Below are 18,144 nucleotides of genomic sequence, written 5' to 3'. Positions count from 1 at the left end.
TACTCTGAAAAAAAGTATAATACTATAGAACCTAGTATAAAGGATGATCAGATGTACCCCAGGGGTCCATGCACAGAACAGATAGGCTTTGTTTTAATACCTCTATCTAACAAATAGTGTGAGATCGTTTAAATTATCAAAAGGTTCAGTGTTTCTTTTAGCTAACTTTAGTATCAGTTTTTGTATATCACTAACAATTTGGTGAAGTCCAGTGAGGTCTGGAGGTAGGGAAAAATACAGCAAAATTGTCCAGAACTACCATTAATTGAAGACCAACCATAAAGATAATGTCTTAGTAAAATAAAAAATTTAGTAATGCCTCCTTTATCCACTTGTGTGATTAAAGTGTTACCAACAATGATTTTCTTTTCCTCAGATGGCTAAAGCTTCCCTCTTATGCACCAAATTCTATTTTATAATAATTTTGAATAGAAATTAATATATGTATTATCCACATCACTTTTTAAGCAGGATGCAATCAATGAGAATTTAATTTGCTTGATAAGAGTCATCATTATTAATATAAATTTTGCACTATCCTCAAGGGCCATACAGATACGTAGGGTTGCTTACTTCTAGCACAAAATGGTCCCAGAACCCTGTACTGGGTAGTACTGTCTGTTCTGTTTTGTTTCCTCAGTATTAGCTGACAGTTCTTGATACAATAGTGCCCACCTCTGCTAACACCAACTACAGTTAATTTACCTGTTATCTGCTATAAGCTCATAATAATTCTAACAAGCTGGATTAAATAAGTCAGACACTAATACATGTTTGTAGTCCTTTGCCAGAGAGTGAAGTGATTTTTGACATCTTAGTACTGTTTTTGTTTTTTTTTGTTTTGTTTTTTTTTTTTAATTTATTTATTTATTTTATTTTTGGCTGCGTTGGGTCTTCGTTGCTGTGTGGGGGCTTTCTCTAGCTGAGGCGAGCGGGGCTACTCTTTGTTGCGGTGCACGGGCTTCTCATTGCGGTGGCTTCTCTTGTTGCGGAGCACAAGCTCTAGGTGTGTGGGCTTCAGTAGTTGTGGCACGTGGGCTCAGTAGTTGTGGCTCGCGGGCTCTAGAGCGCAGGCTCAGTAGTTGTGGCACACGGGCTCAGTTGCTCCGCGGCATGTGGGATCTTCCCGGACCAGGGCTCGAACCCGTGTCCCCTGCATTGGCAGGCGGATTCTTAACCACTGCACCACCAGGGAAGCCCTTAGTACTGTTTTTTTGGTACTATTTTTTTTAAGGTACACAGTTGTGTTTTTAAGGATTTAGGTTGTTGGAACCCTGATCTCCAGATATGTGGGCCATTTTCAAACACAATATAAAGCAAGCTTTAAAGAAGTAATTTTAAATGTTCAGAAACACTTACTGTATAGATTAGAAAGTAAGGCTACCTGATATCTCACTGAAATGACTCTTAAGCATAGTATTATCTGACATTTGTTAAAAATAAATAAAAATCTTACCAAAAAAGCACTTACCATTGCTATCCATAGAACAACATATTCGTCTACAAAATTATTAAAGTACTGGTCTAAAAATAAAAGACCTGGGCCAAGAAAGACAGTGTCTTGAAGATACAGTTCACTTTTGGTCATGTGAGCTATCTATAAAAAAGTAAACAAAATAATTTCACCATTAAATTTTAAATGTTTTAGCTTTTAGTTTCAGGATAGAATTAGCTAGAAGTTTAATTTACTATTAAGACAAATAAGGATAAAGAGACCATTTATTTAATCTCACAGTTGATATGGGAATACTGAATCTAAAATTTCTCAAATTCATGACTGGGTAGCTTATTAAAGTTTCCAATATTTAAATTCCTTGATATCAGAAGGTTATAATTGATAATCATTGCTAAACAAATAATTAAAAGAACTTACTATACACTAAGGAGTCTGTCTGTGAATCTAACATTCATTTACAGTATTACTTGGAGCACAAAGAGCTAACTATTGTGATGATAACACCATAAAAAACCTACCCATTGTATGAAATAGTTTCCAGCTTTGTGTTTGAGGAACAAGTACATATTTATACCATGAATCATAAATTAAAAGAATTTCTTACCACCAATTTCTGTGAGATTTTAGCAAAGACACATCCAAACATTAGGGTATAAAGACAAGGATGTTTTTCAAACAGATTAGTTGCTGACTTTTTGTAGATCATTATTGCCAGTATAATAACTTTTCCTATGTGGAGTCCAGGTGACAAGACACTGGTACCCTAATGGATAAAGCAGAAAATCAGCACCAAATTTTAAAAATGCATTTATTACAACGCAAATATTTTCTAAGCATCTATTTTGTGTTAGGAACTAGAGACCTAGAGAAGAGTATGATAATGTATGGCCTAAAGGAGTATACAGACCTTAGCCATGCTTTTCAAACTTCCACAGAAACCTAGGGTTACACAGAGGTAATACAGTGCTTAGATGTTTGATTCCAATTTTATAAGAACACACATTTTAAACTAATAACCACTAAAAAAATAACGTGATTTATTCTATACCGAATTTTACCATGCTGAAGGCCATCAACACTCCAATTGCCAAGTTAACATATTTTTGTGCAGATATTGAAATAAAGCTTAACCTGCCACTTTTACACAATATCTTAATCACTGATTAGGAGGAGTTTAATTCTGCCCTGGTCTCTCTCTATACCAATATCCCACCCCTGCCCCTGCCTTTTGCATTTAGACTACAAATGCCCTCTTATGTAACATTGTACAACCCGACCCATTACATTTTTATCTATGCGAATCAGGATGCTCTCAGCACTGCTTATCCTAAACAAAATATTGAAATAAATTTGATTTTAAGGCTTACTAAATATATAACCACCAATTTAAATGTATCTATTAAAGCAGGCTTATTCTTGTTTGTTACGTTTATATGTTACAAATTAGAACTTACTATAAAATTACACGAATAATATTATAAATATTACAAAATCATATCTTAATAAAACACTATACTATATAGTAATGTTATAAATATTTAGATTATTAAAATAGTGCTTTTTTTTACCTGTACTTTGGTTCTATAAATTTTATTCAAGGAAATCTGCTGCTAAAAAAGTTGGAAAACCACCAGTTTAAGAGTTTGAAATCAACCACTCCTTAGACACAGTGTTTGATTTCTTGTCTTCCTTCAAACATTTAATGAATTATGTCTTAGTAAAATATTCTAAAGTGGATGCTCATCATCACTAAATCTCATCGTCTTTAGTGGAACTCATGTTCTAGCAAGTATTCTATTTTATCATCCATGGTCAAGCAAAAAGTACTCTTAAGCATCTTATGCAGAATACTTTAACATTTCTAAAACAATTCTGAGGTTAACTGACAAAACACCTCAAAACACAACAAATTAAAATTTCCAAATATATCAGAACTTATGTATCTGAGTTTTATACTTTGCCTTTGAATTATGTATATAAAATATATTCATAAAAATTGATAATTTATGCATTAGGTGGATTCCTTTGAAATAGCCTTAAGAGCCAATGTATAAGTCATTTAAGAGAATGAGTCTTTTTTTAAACTAAAAATGCTATATTTCATGTTTTTACTCCTCTTATTTATTAGAGCTGGCTTCAAATGACTTTGACTTTTCTCAAAATCAAACCCACCCTTAAAAGACAGAAATTTTGAACTACAGCACTGAAGAAATTAAAGAGAATGAACTATAGCTTAAAGGCATTCCAAGAATGTTTTGACAGAAGATGGCATCACTGGAATAAGTACTTATCTTATGATCAACTACCTTGAAGATGACAATATGTTTTTTTAAACACATGGATATTATGTTATATTTGTTAAAAACCGGGCAGAATTCCTTTCTGCCTCTTTCCTGTGTAAAAGTATTGAAGAAGTTTTAAGAAAACAAATATGAATAAATACAAAAGAATTATAGATGAGCAAAGTGTAAAGAACACAAATACAAGGTGTACCGACTCCAGAACTGAGGTTAAAATTTTTACCTTTTAAAATATTAGGAGAGTTTTAAAAATACATTTCAGTGAAATTTCAATAAAATTTACTTCATGACTAAGAAATTGCCCCATATGTGAAACCATGACGTTTGGCAGCTTTCCTGACATTCAATCAGGAACTCATTCCCTACTCCTCCTCCTCTCCTATATCAGGGCCAGGCACAACGAGCAAGAAGACAAATGGTAACTCTTAATTATGTACAGTAATGAAACAGCAGATGATTAAATCGAATGTCACAAAAGTCTACTCTGAGAAAGGCTGTAGAAAGAGGAAAAATTCTTTAACATCAGTCTAAACTGTTTTAAAAATGCTTTTGTATTATGTGCCTAAAAAGAATTCTTTTAAGATATTTAGTTTCCTTCCCTATTCTTGAACTTTGTCATATTTTTAGTTTCCTTCCCTATTCTTGAACTTTGTCATATTTTTAGTATCTCTGTAGCTGGGTGAAAAGAAAATTCATCATAAAATTAATACTGAATGATGATGAAATTAATGTCTTACTGCTATAGTGGATCCATTCTTGCCAACACCACCATGGAGGATAACATGGAAATAATTTGAACAGGAAAATATTGCTCCACCTACTACTCCGAGAACTGGTAAGATCTTCAATTTTATTTCTAGGACGGGTATCTTTAGGGGTAGAGGAAAGAAACACATCATTAAGAAAACAGAATTTCTTTTCCTATTAAAAAGTAAAGAAACATTATGATACAGCCCTGTACAATAAGCTATTCTTTTTCTTATAATCAAACCTTAACTTCTGGAATGTAACCTGAAGTGGTAACTTTTCTTTTAATGGTTTTATCTCTTAAAGTGAAAAATCCAGCTAAGTCTATTTAAATAAGTGGGATGAAGTATTTTATCTCACAAGCCTTCATCTGACTTAAGAAACATGAAAAAGGATAGTTCACTTGACTTTAGTACGTCTAAAAGGCAGCATCACAGGACAGTCAGACACCATGGTCTGCATCATGAATGTGACAAACGTGTGTGCATGCAAAAGTTTTGTGTAGTTAATATCCAGGATTAAATCTCTAGCAATATATATTTACCTGTTGGTCAATTGCTGTTCAAGAAAACTTCCAAAGGCAGCAAAGGATTTAAAAAACAGTAACAATGAATTGCCAAAAGCTGTAGGCTATTGTGTATTGAAAATATACTTTGAAATACTGTACCAAAATCTGTGGAAACTACAGATCAACAATTAAATTTAGAAGATCTATATCTAAATTCAGCATTCTTATTGATGAGAATAAGTAGGTATGCTTTCTTCCTATGGTATTGCTAAAACATTGAATGAAATGATTTTAAGATTAAATTCTTCCCCAGTATAACCAAATCAGAATTCCAAATTTAAAACAACCACATCTGACAATGACAGAGTTGCCGAACTGCCTCTAAGTCCACGTTCACCTTCTAATGGGTACTGGCTGAACAGGTACCATGAAAGATAACATCGCATCCCTCTAGCATATTTTAGAGGCCTATGTATCCTTGATTCTATTATTTATTCTTACATGATAAGAAGGGATATGAGTATCTCAGGGAATGTTCCTCTACTTAAAAATATGCTCAAAGTCTATTTCTGAGCCTAGTGATATGAACTGTGATTGGCAATTCTGAAACTAAATGCCACAGGGAAATCTCTTACAATTTTTAAAAAACAGACTTAATTTTTAAAGCAATTTTAGGTTCACAGCAAAACTGTACGGAAAGTACACAGAGTTCCCATATACTCCCTGCACTCATACACACATGCTTCCCCACTATCAACATCCTCCACCAGAGTGATACAATCCATGTGTTACAATCCATGAACCTACACTGACACATCATTATCACCTAACGTCCATAGTTTATATTAGGGTTCACTCTTGGGGTTGTACATTCTGTGACAATGCATAATGCATAAATGACAAATGCATAATGACAGGTAGACAGGTATCCACCATTATAGTATCACACAGAATAGTTTCACTGCCCTAAAAATCCCCTGGACTTTGTCCATTTATCCCTCCTTAACCCTGTAACTTCTGGCAATAGCAGGTCTTTTCACTGTCTCCATCATTTTGCCTTTTCCAGAATATCATATGATTGGAATCATACAATATGGAGCCTTTGCAGAGTGGCTTCTTTCACTAAATAACATGCATTTACGTTTCCTCCATGTCTTTTCATGGCTTGATAGCTCTTTCTTTTTAACACTGAATACAATTCCATTGCCTGGATGTACCATAGTTTATCCATTCACCCACTGGAGGACATCTACTGCAGACCTTGCTTCCAAGTTCTGGCAATTATGAATAAAGCTGCTATAAATACCTGTGTTCAGGTTTTTGCAAAGATATAATTTTTTTTTTTTGGCTGTGCCATGCAGCTTGTGGAATTTTAGCTCCCTGACCAGGGATTGAACCTGGGCCCATGGCAGTGAAAGCACAGAGTCCTAACCACCGGACTGCCAGGGAATTCCCTGCATAGACATAATTTTTAACTTATTTGGGTAAATACCAAGAAGCATAGTCGCTGGATCCTATGGTAAGAGCATGTTTAGTTTTGTATCTCTTACTATTTTTACCAGGGTTGTATAGCTTAGTGATTAAAAACAGAGTCTGGAATCAGCTTCATTACTTACTTACTAGCTATGTGTCATTGGACAAATTACTTAATCATTCTAAGACTTATTTATAAAACACAAAAATGACAGTATCTATTTCACAGGGTTGTTCTGAGGGTCAGATGAAAACAGTGATAGTAAAATATTTAGGAACATAGTAAATGTTGAGTAAGTATTAGTTGTTGACTATTGATATTATCCTTATTACTCTTCTTAACTCTCTGGGCATGAAGTTTTGAGTCAGCCAATACTGTAAACTTAGGTTGTAGAGACGGAATAGTTTCTTCATAAATTTTCTGCCTATACAAAGCATGAATTTATAACAGTGGCCTCCTGAGAGTCAACTTTTATCAAAATACTGAGGTCTCCAACCACGCAGAAAATAAAAACACTCCTTAACATGGGAAACTTCACTATAGTAGGTTATAAAAAATGCAAATTAGCAACTTTTCTTTCCTAATATTGAGGGACAAGTTTCAAGCATAAAATATTTTACTGAATTTACTTTTTATGTATCTATTTTATGAGATAAATTTTGGCCTGAAAAGGTAGTTCAACTAGTCTGTTTAATTTTATATTAGGGAAATGGGGTCATTTTCCTTTATGTGGTAGTATATTCATGCATAGGGTAGTATATTCATGCTGTAATAAGGTATATAGAATAGTAAAATTATAAAATGAAGAAAAAAGGTTAAGAAATGGAATGACTATTAAATACAACTCCAAGGATTTCTGAAGAAAATTAACAATGCAATCTTTTTCCTAAATATTTTTAAAGTACTTAAATATAAATTTAAATCCTCAGATTTACCGTATAGTCCCACACTGTTGCTCCTCCAAATGTAGACAACACAAAGATGATCACTAAAGCTACCTGGATTTCAGTTACATCCACTCTAAAGAGGAAAGATAAAGAACAGATGTTTGTAAACCAAATTCCTAAATATGAAGGTTAATTAACCTTATATTAAAATCAAAAGATGTAAAAATCTCTATAGGCTTAGTTTATTTTTACCTTTAGTTTCATCACCGAATCATCAATTAACTATACTGTTAAGTGAAAAAGCCTACAGAACAACAATGCGCTTACATATAGGTAAAAAACTTGTATAGCATATATAAAATTGCTGATAACAGTTATCACTGAGATTACAGAAGGCTTTTTATCTTCTACTTTACATACTTCTGCAAAGTTTGAATTTTTTAATAACAATCATGTATTACTCTTGTAATCAGGAAAAATTATGATAATATAAAAACCACCAGATGATTTAAGGCAAATTCTTAAACACTCTCAAGTGAATTTCATTTAAAAAGTAGGGAAAATCCCAACAGTTTTTCTCATTACGTTACTAACAGGCATTATAGTTTTTTGGTTTCCACAGACATTTCCCCCCTATATATAAACATACTTAAACTTCTTTCAAAAACCCACTAAACCAACATCAGTCTCTAATCTGCATCCCCTGAAGCTATCAACTCCTCTCTCCTTTGCTCCAGAAACAGGCTGAGAAGTAGTCCACATTTGTAATTTCCTCCTCTCTTCATATTTGCTGCTTAATCCATTATAGTCCAGTTTTTGGCCCCATTCTATTAAAACTGTTTAAGGTAAACAGTGACTTTTCAATTTGTTGAATGCAAGGGATACATTTCAGTTACTATCTCGCATAACTCCTCTCAATATTTAAAATGCTGATCACTCCCTTTTTCTTGAAATGCTTTGCTATGTTTTTTTTTTTTTTTTAATAAATTTATTTATTTATTTATTTATTTATGGCTGTGTTGGGTCTTCGTTTCTGTGCGAGGGCTCTCTCTAGTTGCGGCAAGCGGGGGCCACTCTTCATCGCGGTGCGCGGGCCTCTCACTATCGCGGCCTCTCTTGTTGAAGAGCACAAGCTCCAGACGCGCAGGCTCAGTAGTTGTGGCTCACGGGCCCAGCCGCTCCGCGGCATGTGGGATCTTCCCAGACCAGGGCTCGAACCCGTGTCCTCTGCATTGGCAGGCAGATTCTCAACCACTGCGCCACCAGGGAAGCCCTTGCTATGTTTTTATTGCCATGTACTCTCGTGATTCTCCTACCTTGCTGGAAGCTCTTCCCAGGCTCCTTCCTCCACATCTTAAATGCTACTGTTTCCAGAATTCCTCTTTTCTCTTTTTAGATTCTCTGAGTATTACATCTATACCTAAGACTACCATCTATATGCTAATGACCTCTAAATCCACTTCTCCTAATCCACATCTTTTTTTCCCAAGCTCCAAATTTTTGTATCTGTCTACCTACTTTGCATCTCCATTCGGATGCCCTGGAGTCTTTAGATGCTAGAGGAATACTTATTGTTCTGCAAATATAAGAAATGTAGGGATTAGATGATAAAACAGATCCAGATACAGAAGAAAAGACTTCTCAACTGCGTTATTTTGGGGGCATTTAGAAGGAGAAGGTGAATGGAACATTAACGCACAAATAAAAGGAAAATGTAATAACATCCAGTATTTGTAAGATCAGTGATGGGCAAACCAAGGCCTCCAGGCTGCATGGAGAAATAGTCAAGTTAGTTGAAAAAGGTAAATGTAATAATATAATGTACGGTATTTTGTGGAGAAAAAGGAAAAGTAATAACATTTACTAAGATCTGTTATGAGTCTTATGAACTATAAATTATGCCTGTTTTTTGGGAAGGGGAAATTGAAATGATTTTTTCATGCCTGTATTGAAACAGTTGGATATTACTATAGGAAAAAGACTCCAGAGCCAACATTCTTGCTACTACATCTATGATTTATTATTAGAATTGTGCACTCTTTTTCCAGTAATAGTGGTAGAATTACATTAAGTTAATCCATAATTTTTCCAGGATATGATTAGTGACCAGAAGCAACTAGAAAAGCTGACAGAAGTTACAGAACAAACTTTCTCTGAACTAAATGACACATACAGGGATTGAGCTAGGAACCTTGGTTTCACATATGCATCATTCACACCACAGATTTTAAATTAAACTGAAAGCTTCATTCTTCCTCTCTGCCTTTTAAGGATAAACTAAATAAATGACAATTCTTTTTTTTTTTGGAAATTTTTTACTGTTTATTTTTTCTCAGTAATTTTTTTCTTTACAATGAAGAATGTTGGTGTTCATACATGTATGTTAAATGACAATTCTTGAGTCTGGAAAAAAGAAAGCTGAAAGGATATGGTAAAAAGGGTGGAATCACTAACAAAATCCTTAAATATCTGAAATATGAAGAGCCAGTTGAAGCTTGAAAGATATATTAGACAAATAAAAGAATAATCTGTATAACAATTTACAAACTTAGAGAACTCATTAGTGGGTCCAAGATTTTAAAAAGTAAATCCAAAGACATAAAAAATCCAAGAAAGATGGATACTGGGGATATGGTGCAGGTACATTCTCAAACTATTATAGAGAACAATCTACAACAGTGCTCTTCAAAGTGTGGTCTAGGGTTTGTTACAGTCCGCAGTAAGTATAGAAATTGAGAGCAAGCATTTAGAAACTTTCATCATAGTCTGATAGAGTAATTTTGTATTTCTTGAATTGAATGAAATATGGGGGACTGCATTTTGTAAGTCTGTTTTTTGTTTTTTATTTTTTTAATTGCATGTTATCTCTCCATGATGGATTTGAGGGGCGGGCGGGGTAGAAATTAGTTCTTTACCACAAATATGTGGAAAAATGGACATAATACCATATGGAAATTCTAAGGATTTTGAAAGAAGGGAAAATTAACACTGAGTCTAAATATTCACATGTAAATAACAAAATACCACATAATACAAGTCAACATTGGACTTGGTTTAGATTTTTTAATTAAACTTTAAGGATTGTTTGCTGTATTGAATTGCATGGGAGTAGACCCTTGATACATGGGAGCAAACATGCTATAAATAAGATATGCCTTATCTCACATGGCAAGCATTAATATAGGGACAGATTTTAACTGTAATCCTATAAATTATTTCACTAACTATACTAAGGAAAATACTAATATATCACTGATTAACTTTAAAAAATCCTTAATTAAAAGTTGAAAATTATAGTTTGAGATAGTTATTAATGTTTTGTCATTTAAATTATCTTATTCAAGATAACAAATTCATATTTGTACTAAAATCTACGTATTTTCAGGAGATAAAACATATAACAAAATATCTACAAGTAAAATAGAATAGTATTTCTTTTTCTGTTCTATGAAACAGTATAAAACAGTATTTTTATGGTCATAAGAAAAACAGAATAGTATTTAGTAGCTCTCTTCCTTCTCTGTTTAATTTTTCTTCATACAGTTAGGAGAGGCAATCTGCCACGGACCCTGAGCATCCCTGCACGTTCTTGTGGGGTGTGCTAAGAATCCAAGATCCTGAGCACCCTTCACCCGGGCCACTTCTCAGGGCTGTGTATGCAGTGAGCAACCTTGAAGGATGAGGTTACATCTCCCCGCAAAGAGCAGGCTTGCTTCCACTTACTATAAAAGCAACAGATCCCTCAGTGTTCCTCTCCCATAATGCCACCCATCACATGTGCAGGCATTCATCCAGTCCCACCGCATGACCCCATGGGGCTCGGGAGTGGAGCGAGGGAACCCGGCATGAACCTGAACCTCAGGCTACTGCTTTTGCCCTGAGTTATAAAGTTGTCCTCTGCCTCTGACCCAGGAGTTTTGTGTCTTCTCTCAGCATCCATGAAACATTAACCGGCTTGCTTGGTAGCTTGTAAGGGTAAAATCCCAGACTCTTTACAGTTCATGACACAGAGCACTTACCACTCACTAGCTAATGTGTTATGTGCAGTATTTACTTGTTTAGCTTGCTTTATTGTCTGTCTCCTATATTAGAACATAAACTCCAAGGGGGGCAGGGATTTTTGTCTGTTTTGTTTACTCATATTTTGTTTACTCATGTTACCCTAGAACCTAGAACAAGGCCTGGCATATACCAGATGCTTAATAAATATTTGTATGAATACTGCAAAAATATTTATTAAAATTCATTGTAAAAATATTACATCAGTAGTCAATAAAATCACTCAAATTATATTGACCTTCTATCCTCAAATTTATTTTAACTCAGTTTCTTCTGTATGCTTATTTCCTTATGAAATTGGCTCCTTATCAGTAACTTACTGATTAATACATGACATCTGATTTTCTTTTAGTAAGAGTTACTTTTTAATGTCACTCAAAGTAAATATACAAAAGAAATTGAATTAAATTAAAGGATATGTCATGATAATGCTAACCTTATTACTGAGTACTTCTGTCCTCCAGATTCTGTACTAAGTCCTTTATATACATTATTATTTAATCTTTACAATAACCTTTTAACACAATTATGATTATTCTCATTTTACAGATGAAGAAACTGAAGAAAATGAGGTTAAATAATTTATTTGTGGTCAAACAACTGGTATCTTGGAGACAGAATTTGATTCTACCCAATCTGATTCTAGAGCCTATGCTTTTCACTAGTAAACTTAAAACAGGAGCAATAGTAATAAATAACTTAAAGGGCTTTGAAAATTGGAAAAAAATTAAACAGCAAAATGTAGTAAGTTTTTTAGTCCAATTAAGCTCTCGTTTGGCATATTTTTCTTCAGTCTTTCAGAACAAGGGAAACCATGTTAAGTAGGCTTAAACCAAGAATACATTCATAAAACAAATTTCCACAGTAGATTCTGAGATTGGCCTGGTTTCATATATCTGTATCATTTATCTGTATTCTAATAACATAAACACTATAAAAATTAAACCTCTCAAAAAGTGACAGATTTTCAGGAAATCCGTCCTAGTCAACAATTGATACTGAGTTTGTAAGCATTTCCAGAGGCTTGGTTGATGTCCTACATACAGATCCTTCTTATAGTGTTAAGCTGGACCCAATGTATCCTACTGAATACTCAATGGCATCTTTACTTTGGTAAAGTGAAAAAATACACGATTAGGACCTGTGCCATACAGAGTAAGTACTTTACATGGTTGACCCCTGGGCACTGCAGGATCTCCTCCAGTCCCTGACATGCATGGTGCTCAACCATAACAGCCATTTCCCTAATGTTCTGAGTACTTCCTTTCCTCATGCTCCTGCCTAGAATGCTTTTACCCCAATCTGTCTGGCATATTCCATCTGCAAGTGACTCATCTTTGTATGTGCAGTTCTAGGCACACATTAGGCTCTCAGTCAATAGCAAATGAGTATAAAATATACAACTGGGCCAGGAATGTGAACTAATTCATTTTAGAAAGATTTTTAATGAAGTTATAAGCCAGAAAGGTAAAGTCTGAGTCAATAACAACAACAATTAACCAGAACATTGCATTTGTCATTAAATAACAACAATTAACCAGAACATTGCATTGTTATATTACTCCAGTTTACCATAGCAAGTTCACCATATTAACTAAAATGCGTTAGAGTTTGCAAAGCTATGTTTCTGTTTTAGCCTGTTTTAATCTATACATAGGTACAGATTCTTAATTTTACATACTTGCCTTGAATTTTTAGCCTGGCTTTTTTGTTTTTTAGCTGCTCGGCTTGCAGGATCTTAGTTCCCTGACCAGGGATTGAACACAGGCCCCAGTAGTGAAAGTGCCGAGTCCTAACCAGTGGACCGCCAGGGAACTCCCTAGCCTGGGAATTTGATCCTTGGGTTCTTGACCAGTAGGTAAAGAATCAGCTGAAGACTCACATTTTCCATAAAAGCTTTCCTAAACTAATTCAGCCTACAGCCAGCTTCTCCTTACTTAGGATTTTTTCAGTGCTATGGAAACCTAAAGCAGGTCATTTTTCACATGGTTATGGACTGTATTAGCAGTGTCACAGAAGTATTATCCTATCCCTTTAATACAGTATACTATATAGTTCCTAAAACGGACTTTTTAAAAATGCATTTTGTGGGCTTCCCTGGTGGCGCAGTGGTTGAGAATCTGCCTGCCAATGCAGGGGACACGGGTTCGAGCCCTGGTCTGGGAAGATCCCACATGCCGCGGAGCGACTGGGCCCGTGAGCCACAATTACTGAGCCTGCGCGTCTGGAGCCTGTGCTCCACAACAAGAGAGGCCGCGATAGTGAGAGGCCCGCGCACTGCGATGAAGAATGGCCCCCACTTGCTGCAACTGGAGAGAGCCCTCGCACAGAAACGAAGACCCAACACAGCCATAAATACATAAATAAATAAATAAAATATAAAAAAAAAAAAATGCATTTTGTATCCTTCCACAGTACCTAATACATTGATAATCCCACAGTACTGAGCAGCAGTCATTAAAAGTGTGGGGTTTGGAGACTTGAGTTTTAACCCTGGCTCTACACTTTTTAGCAGTATAAGGAAGTTACAGAATCTCTCTGCCTCACCGGTACAGTGGCAGTAATACCCTTACAGGATTAATGTGAGGAATAAATGAGATAAGGCATGTAAAGCGCTGAGTACAATGCCAGAACCATGCAAGTGCTCAAGAGGTGATAGCTGTGACTATTCCCTAATTTAGAGTCAATGTGGAAAACTGCCAAAGGCCTTCACTCTGCTAAACGATCCATAGTTTTGAGCTTCTCCTTTCATTTATCATTATCAGAGATTTTTTTTCAGAGCTACTGTTTTTCCTGTGCAGCAATAAAGTGTGGCTAAAAAGAATCAGTAGACGGGGAAGCCAAAGCTGAGAATGCACCAATGGCAGACAGCTATTAAAGGATCAGGCAGAAAGGGAGCTGATGGAAAGAGGGATAGAGAACAGAGTTCCTGCCTTGTGCACTATTTCCTGGTGTCCAAGAATGAGGCATCGGGGCAAATATTACAATGTTACTACATTATCTCATCAACTGTCTACCACAGCTGAGACTCTCATGATTACTGTTGTTGGTGACTGCTGTAAAGGGGTTACCCTTTTTGGACACACAAAAATTTGACCAAAAAGACCTTTAGATTCCATATCTCATTATTTTATCACATAAGCCAAATGCTACTTTTTTTTCTTTTTAACATCTTTATTGGAGTATAATTGCTTTACAATGTTGTGTTAGTTTCTGCCGTATAACAAAGTGAATCAGCTGTACATATACTTACATCCCCATATCCCCTCCCTCTTGCGTCTCCCTCCCATCCTCCCTATCCCACCCCTCTAGGTGGTCACAAAGCACAGAGCTGATCTCCCTGTGCTATGCGGCTGCTTCCCACTAGCTATCTATTTTACATTTGGTAGTGTATTTATGTCAATGCCGCTCTCTCACTTCATCCCAGCTTACCCTTCCCCCTCCCTGTGTCCTCAAGTCCATTCCCTACATCTGTGTCTTTATTCCTGTCCTGCCCCTAGGTTCGTCAGTACTATTTTTTTTTTTTTTAGATTCCATATATATGTGTTAGCATACAATATTTGTTTTTCTCTTTCTGACTTACTTCACTCTGTACAACAGATTCTAGGTCCATCCACCTCACTACAAATAACTCAGTTTTGTTTCTTTTTATGGCTGAGTAATATTCCATTGTATATATGTGCCACATCTTCTTTATCCATTCATCTGTTGATGGACATTTAGGTTGCTTCCATGTCCTGGCTATTGTATGTAGTGCTACAATGAACATTGTGGTACATGACTCTTTTTGAATTATGGTTTTCTCAGGGTATATGCCCAGTAGTGGGATTGCTGGGTCGTATGGTAGTTCTATTTTTAGTTTTTTAAGGAACCTCCATACTGTTCTCCATAGTGGCTGCATCAATTTACATTCCCACCAACAGTGCAAGAGGGTTTCCTTTTCTCCACACCCTCTCCAGCATTTATTGTCTGTAGATTTTTTGATGATGGCCATTCTGACTGGTGTGAGGTGATACCTCATTGTAGTTTTGATTTGCATTTCTCTAATGATTAGTAATGTTGAGCATCCTTTCATGTGTTGGTTGGCAATCTGTATATCTTCTTTGGAGAAATGTCTATTTAGGTCTTCTGCCCATTTTGGGATTGGGTTGTTTGTTTTTTTGCTATTGAGCTGCATGAGCTGCTTGTATATTTTGGAGATTAATCCTTTGTCAGTTGCTTCGTTTGCAAATATTTTCTCCCATTCTGAGGGTTGTCTTTTCGTCTTGTTTATGCTTTCCTTTGCTGTAAATGCTACTTTTTTAAGTACTGCATATCCTTTTTCTATATTATTCAGGTCCCTTATTTTTCTCTTTCTCCTGTCTAATGTAAACTTGGGTTAGTAAGTTGGAGAAGGGGGAAAAAATACAATTATCCTCAAATATGTAACTATAACATGAAGAATACCTAAAAGATTAAAATTAAGGTGTAGCATTTATGGATGCTTCAATAAGTTAAAAGGTAACTTGAATTCCTGATTGACACTTTGTCCCCCTTAGTATGGATAAATGAAGTATGACAGATAGTGAAAATGAATTTGATTATATTTTTAAATGTACAACTTAAAATACATACTTACTTTCCAAACCTCAACACGCCTGAAACATAAGTCTGCCAGTGAGCACAATAAAACATGAACATCCCAATAAAAGAGCAGAAAAACAACCAGTCAGGATGAGTTCCTAAGCGAACAGCAATTGAAGCTCCAACTGCCATAAAAACTGAAAGAAACAAGAACCATTAATAATTTAAAATAATTAATTAAATAATTGCCATTGACTGTTTAGAAATACAGAATTTTAAGGTGCACAATCTTGGCATGAAAATAAGGCACACTAAACAAAATAAATTCCTGAACATACTTTTAAAAATACACTGTGCAAAATTGCTTCCAACTGTAAACCAAAACAAACCAAACAGCTCAGTTTTTAAGCCATCATTAAAAGACAAACAAACAAAAACAACTATAGGAAAAAAACCTCCACTAAAAACTTACCTGTGGAAAGAGAGTCACAACCATGGTCAAAAAGTTCCCCTAAAGGAGAACAAGAATTTGTTCTTCTGGCTTGTTTCCCATCAATAGCATCCAGTGACTGGTAGATGAAGAGTCCTAATGCACATAAAAGGTATGTCCAGTACGGTGCCTAAAAAGAAGTGTAAACAGTGAAGACTGGTGAGGGACAATAAGCTAGCTTCTGTTTGAAAATAGCTCAACCCAAGCCAAGCAACACATTTTCTTATGTTCACACTTTATATCACCTCAGTGTGTTACAAGGAACATTTATAACCTTCCTTCTACAGATGAGAATTAAATTGAGAAATGAATTGCTCTAGGTCACCTGGGTAGAGTGTCACAAAAGTCTGTACCGTGAGAAGCCGAAAGTTAAATGAGCAAGCAAGGATTAGGACCCTGATTTTGATTCTTAGTCCACAGCTCGTTTAATATAATACTATTCATATATGGCACGGATTTGAAATTATTCAGTAAGTCTCTGCTATGAAAGAAGATCTTAAAGACAAACCACAGACCCCAGCTTCCTTTCATGATGGAGTATCAGGGGCTGGATTTACTCTCCCATCTTGTATAACTAGAAAAGCAATAAAATAAATAAAACAACCATTTTCAGACACTGCAGGCAGTGCAGCACTGTGATCCCTGACAGAAGGGAAACAAATGACCTGAGCCCTGTGACTGCTCCAGCTTAGTGCCTATAGGCAGTCTCCAGGCCACAGTACAGGAGTGGGGAACCGGAACAGAGGCCAGCAATCCTGCTGAGCTGAGGAGAAATGCAGCAGAGTTCAGGAAGGTCAAGGCAGCTAGAATCTGTGGGGCAGAGCACTGGAGAGGAGAGGGGCACAAACTGTGGAGATCTAGAGTCTTTGGCTGAGAAGTGACCTGTGCCTAATGAGACAAAACTACTAACCAAGGCCAGGGAAAGAACCACTAGACAGCGCAAGACCACACAATTCTTGAAGCCCACACAAAGCTGGGAATGGTTTATGTTCCCACCAGGCACAGCATGTAAGACCATGTAATACTTAGGGCACTGGGTAGAGTTCTCAGAAGTGTATTGCCTTAGCATTGGGCATTAATTAGCCCTAGACCAAAGGCCCTAACAGATGTAAAATCTAGCCTCTAAAGGATCTGACGGATTCCAGGTAACTTAACTAAAGCCAACACAAAGCACAACATCTTAAAGGAATACCCCACAAAACCTAGTGCCCCAAAATGTAAAATTCACAATGTTTGGCATCCAATAAAAATTACTAGTCATTCAAAGAAGTGGGAAAATATGCTCTACAACTAGGAGTAAAATCAATCAATAGAATCAGACCCAGGAATGACAGAGACAATGAAATCTGCAGATGAGGACATTAAAAGTTCTTATAAATATGCCTCATATGTTCAAGAAGGTGGAGGAAAACATGAAAGACTACAGTGAAACCTCTAGAAATGGAGAGTACAATATTTCAATGTAAAATATACTAGGTGAGATTAACAGCATATTAGACAGTGCAGAAGAAAAGATCAGTGAACTTGCAAAGTACCGAAAGAAACTACCCAAAATCATGCACAGAAATAAAAAGACTAAAAATAATTGAACTGGGCATCAGTGACCTGTGAGACAACAGTGGTCTAACATATATGTAATTGAAATCTCAGAAGGAGAGAA

At 35.8% G+C, this 18,144-nt stretch overlaps 1 protein-coding gene across 3 annotated transcripts in view; it reads right to left on the bottom strand.

Annotated features, from left to right (window-relative positions):
• Positions 1-18,144, bottom strand: part of CHPT1 (choline phosphotransferase 1) — a 42,786-nt gene that overhangs the window by 10,729 nt on the left and 13,913 nt on the right. For all 3 annotated transcript variants that reach the window (XR_005021511.1, XM_036866005.1, XM_036866004.1), the window contains exons 2-7: positions 16,467-16,614; positions 16,050-16,191; positions 7,421-7,505; positions 4,494-4,625; positions 2,061-2,219; positions 1,472-1,597 (exon numbers count right to left, since the gene is read on the bottom strand). Coding sequence is in view for 2 of the 3 variants with exons in the window: in XM_036866005.1 (XP_036721900.1) it covers positions 1,472-1,597; positions 2,061-2,219; positions 4,494-4,625; positions 7,421-7,505; positions 16,050-16,191; positions 16,467-16,614 (792 nt within the window). In the remaining variant the exon portion in view is untranslated. The remainder of the gene's footprint in view (positions 1-1,471; positions 1,598-2,060; positions 2,220-4,493; positions 4,626-7,420; positions 7,506-16,049; positions 16,192-16,466; positions 16,615-18,144) is intronic.

The sequence above is a fragment of the Balaenoptera musculus genome, chromosome 10 (genome assembly GCF_009873245.2).
Source record: "Balaenoptera musculus isolate JJ_BM4_2016_0621 chromosome 10, mBalMus1.pri.v3, whole genome shotgun sequence".
Classification (NCBI taxonomy): Eukaryota; Metazoa; Chordata; class Mammalia; order Artiodactyla; family Balaenopteridae; genus Balaenoptera; species Balaenoptera musculus.
Note: the sequence above shows the minus strand (reverse complement) of the source record. Positions and strands in the feature narration are given on the sequence as shown.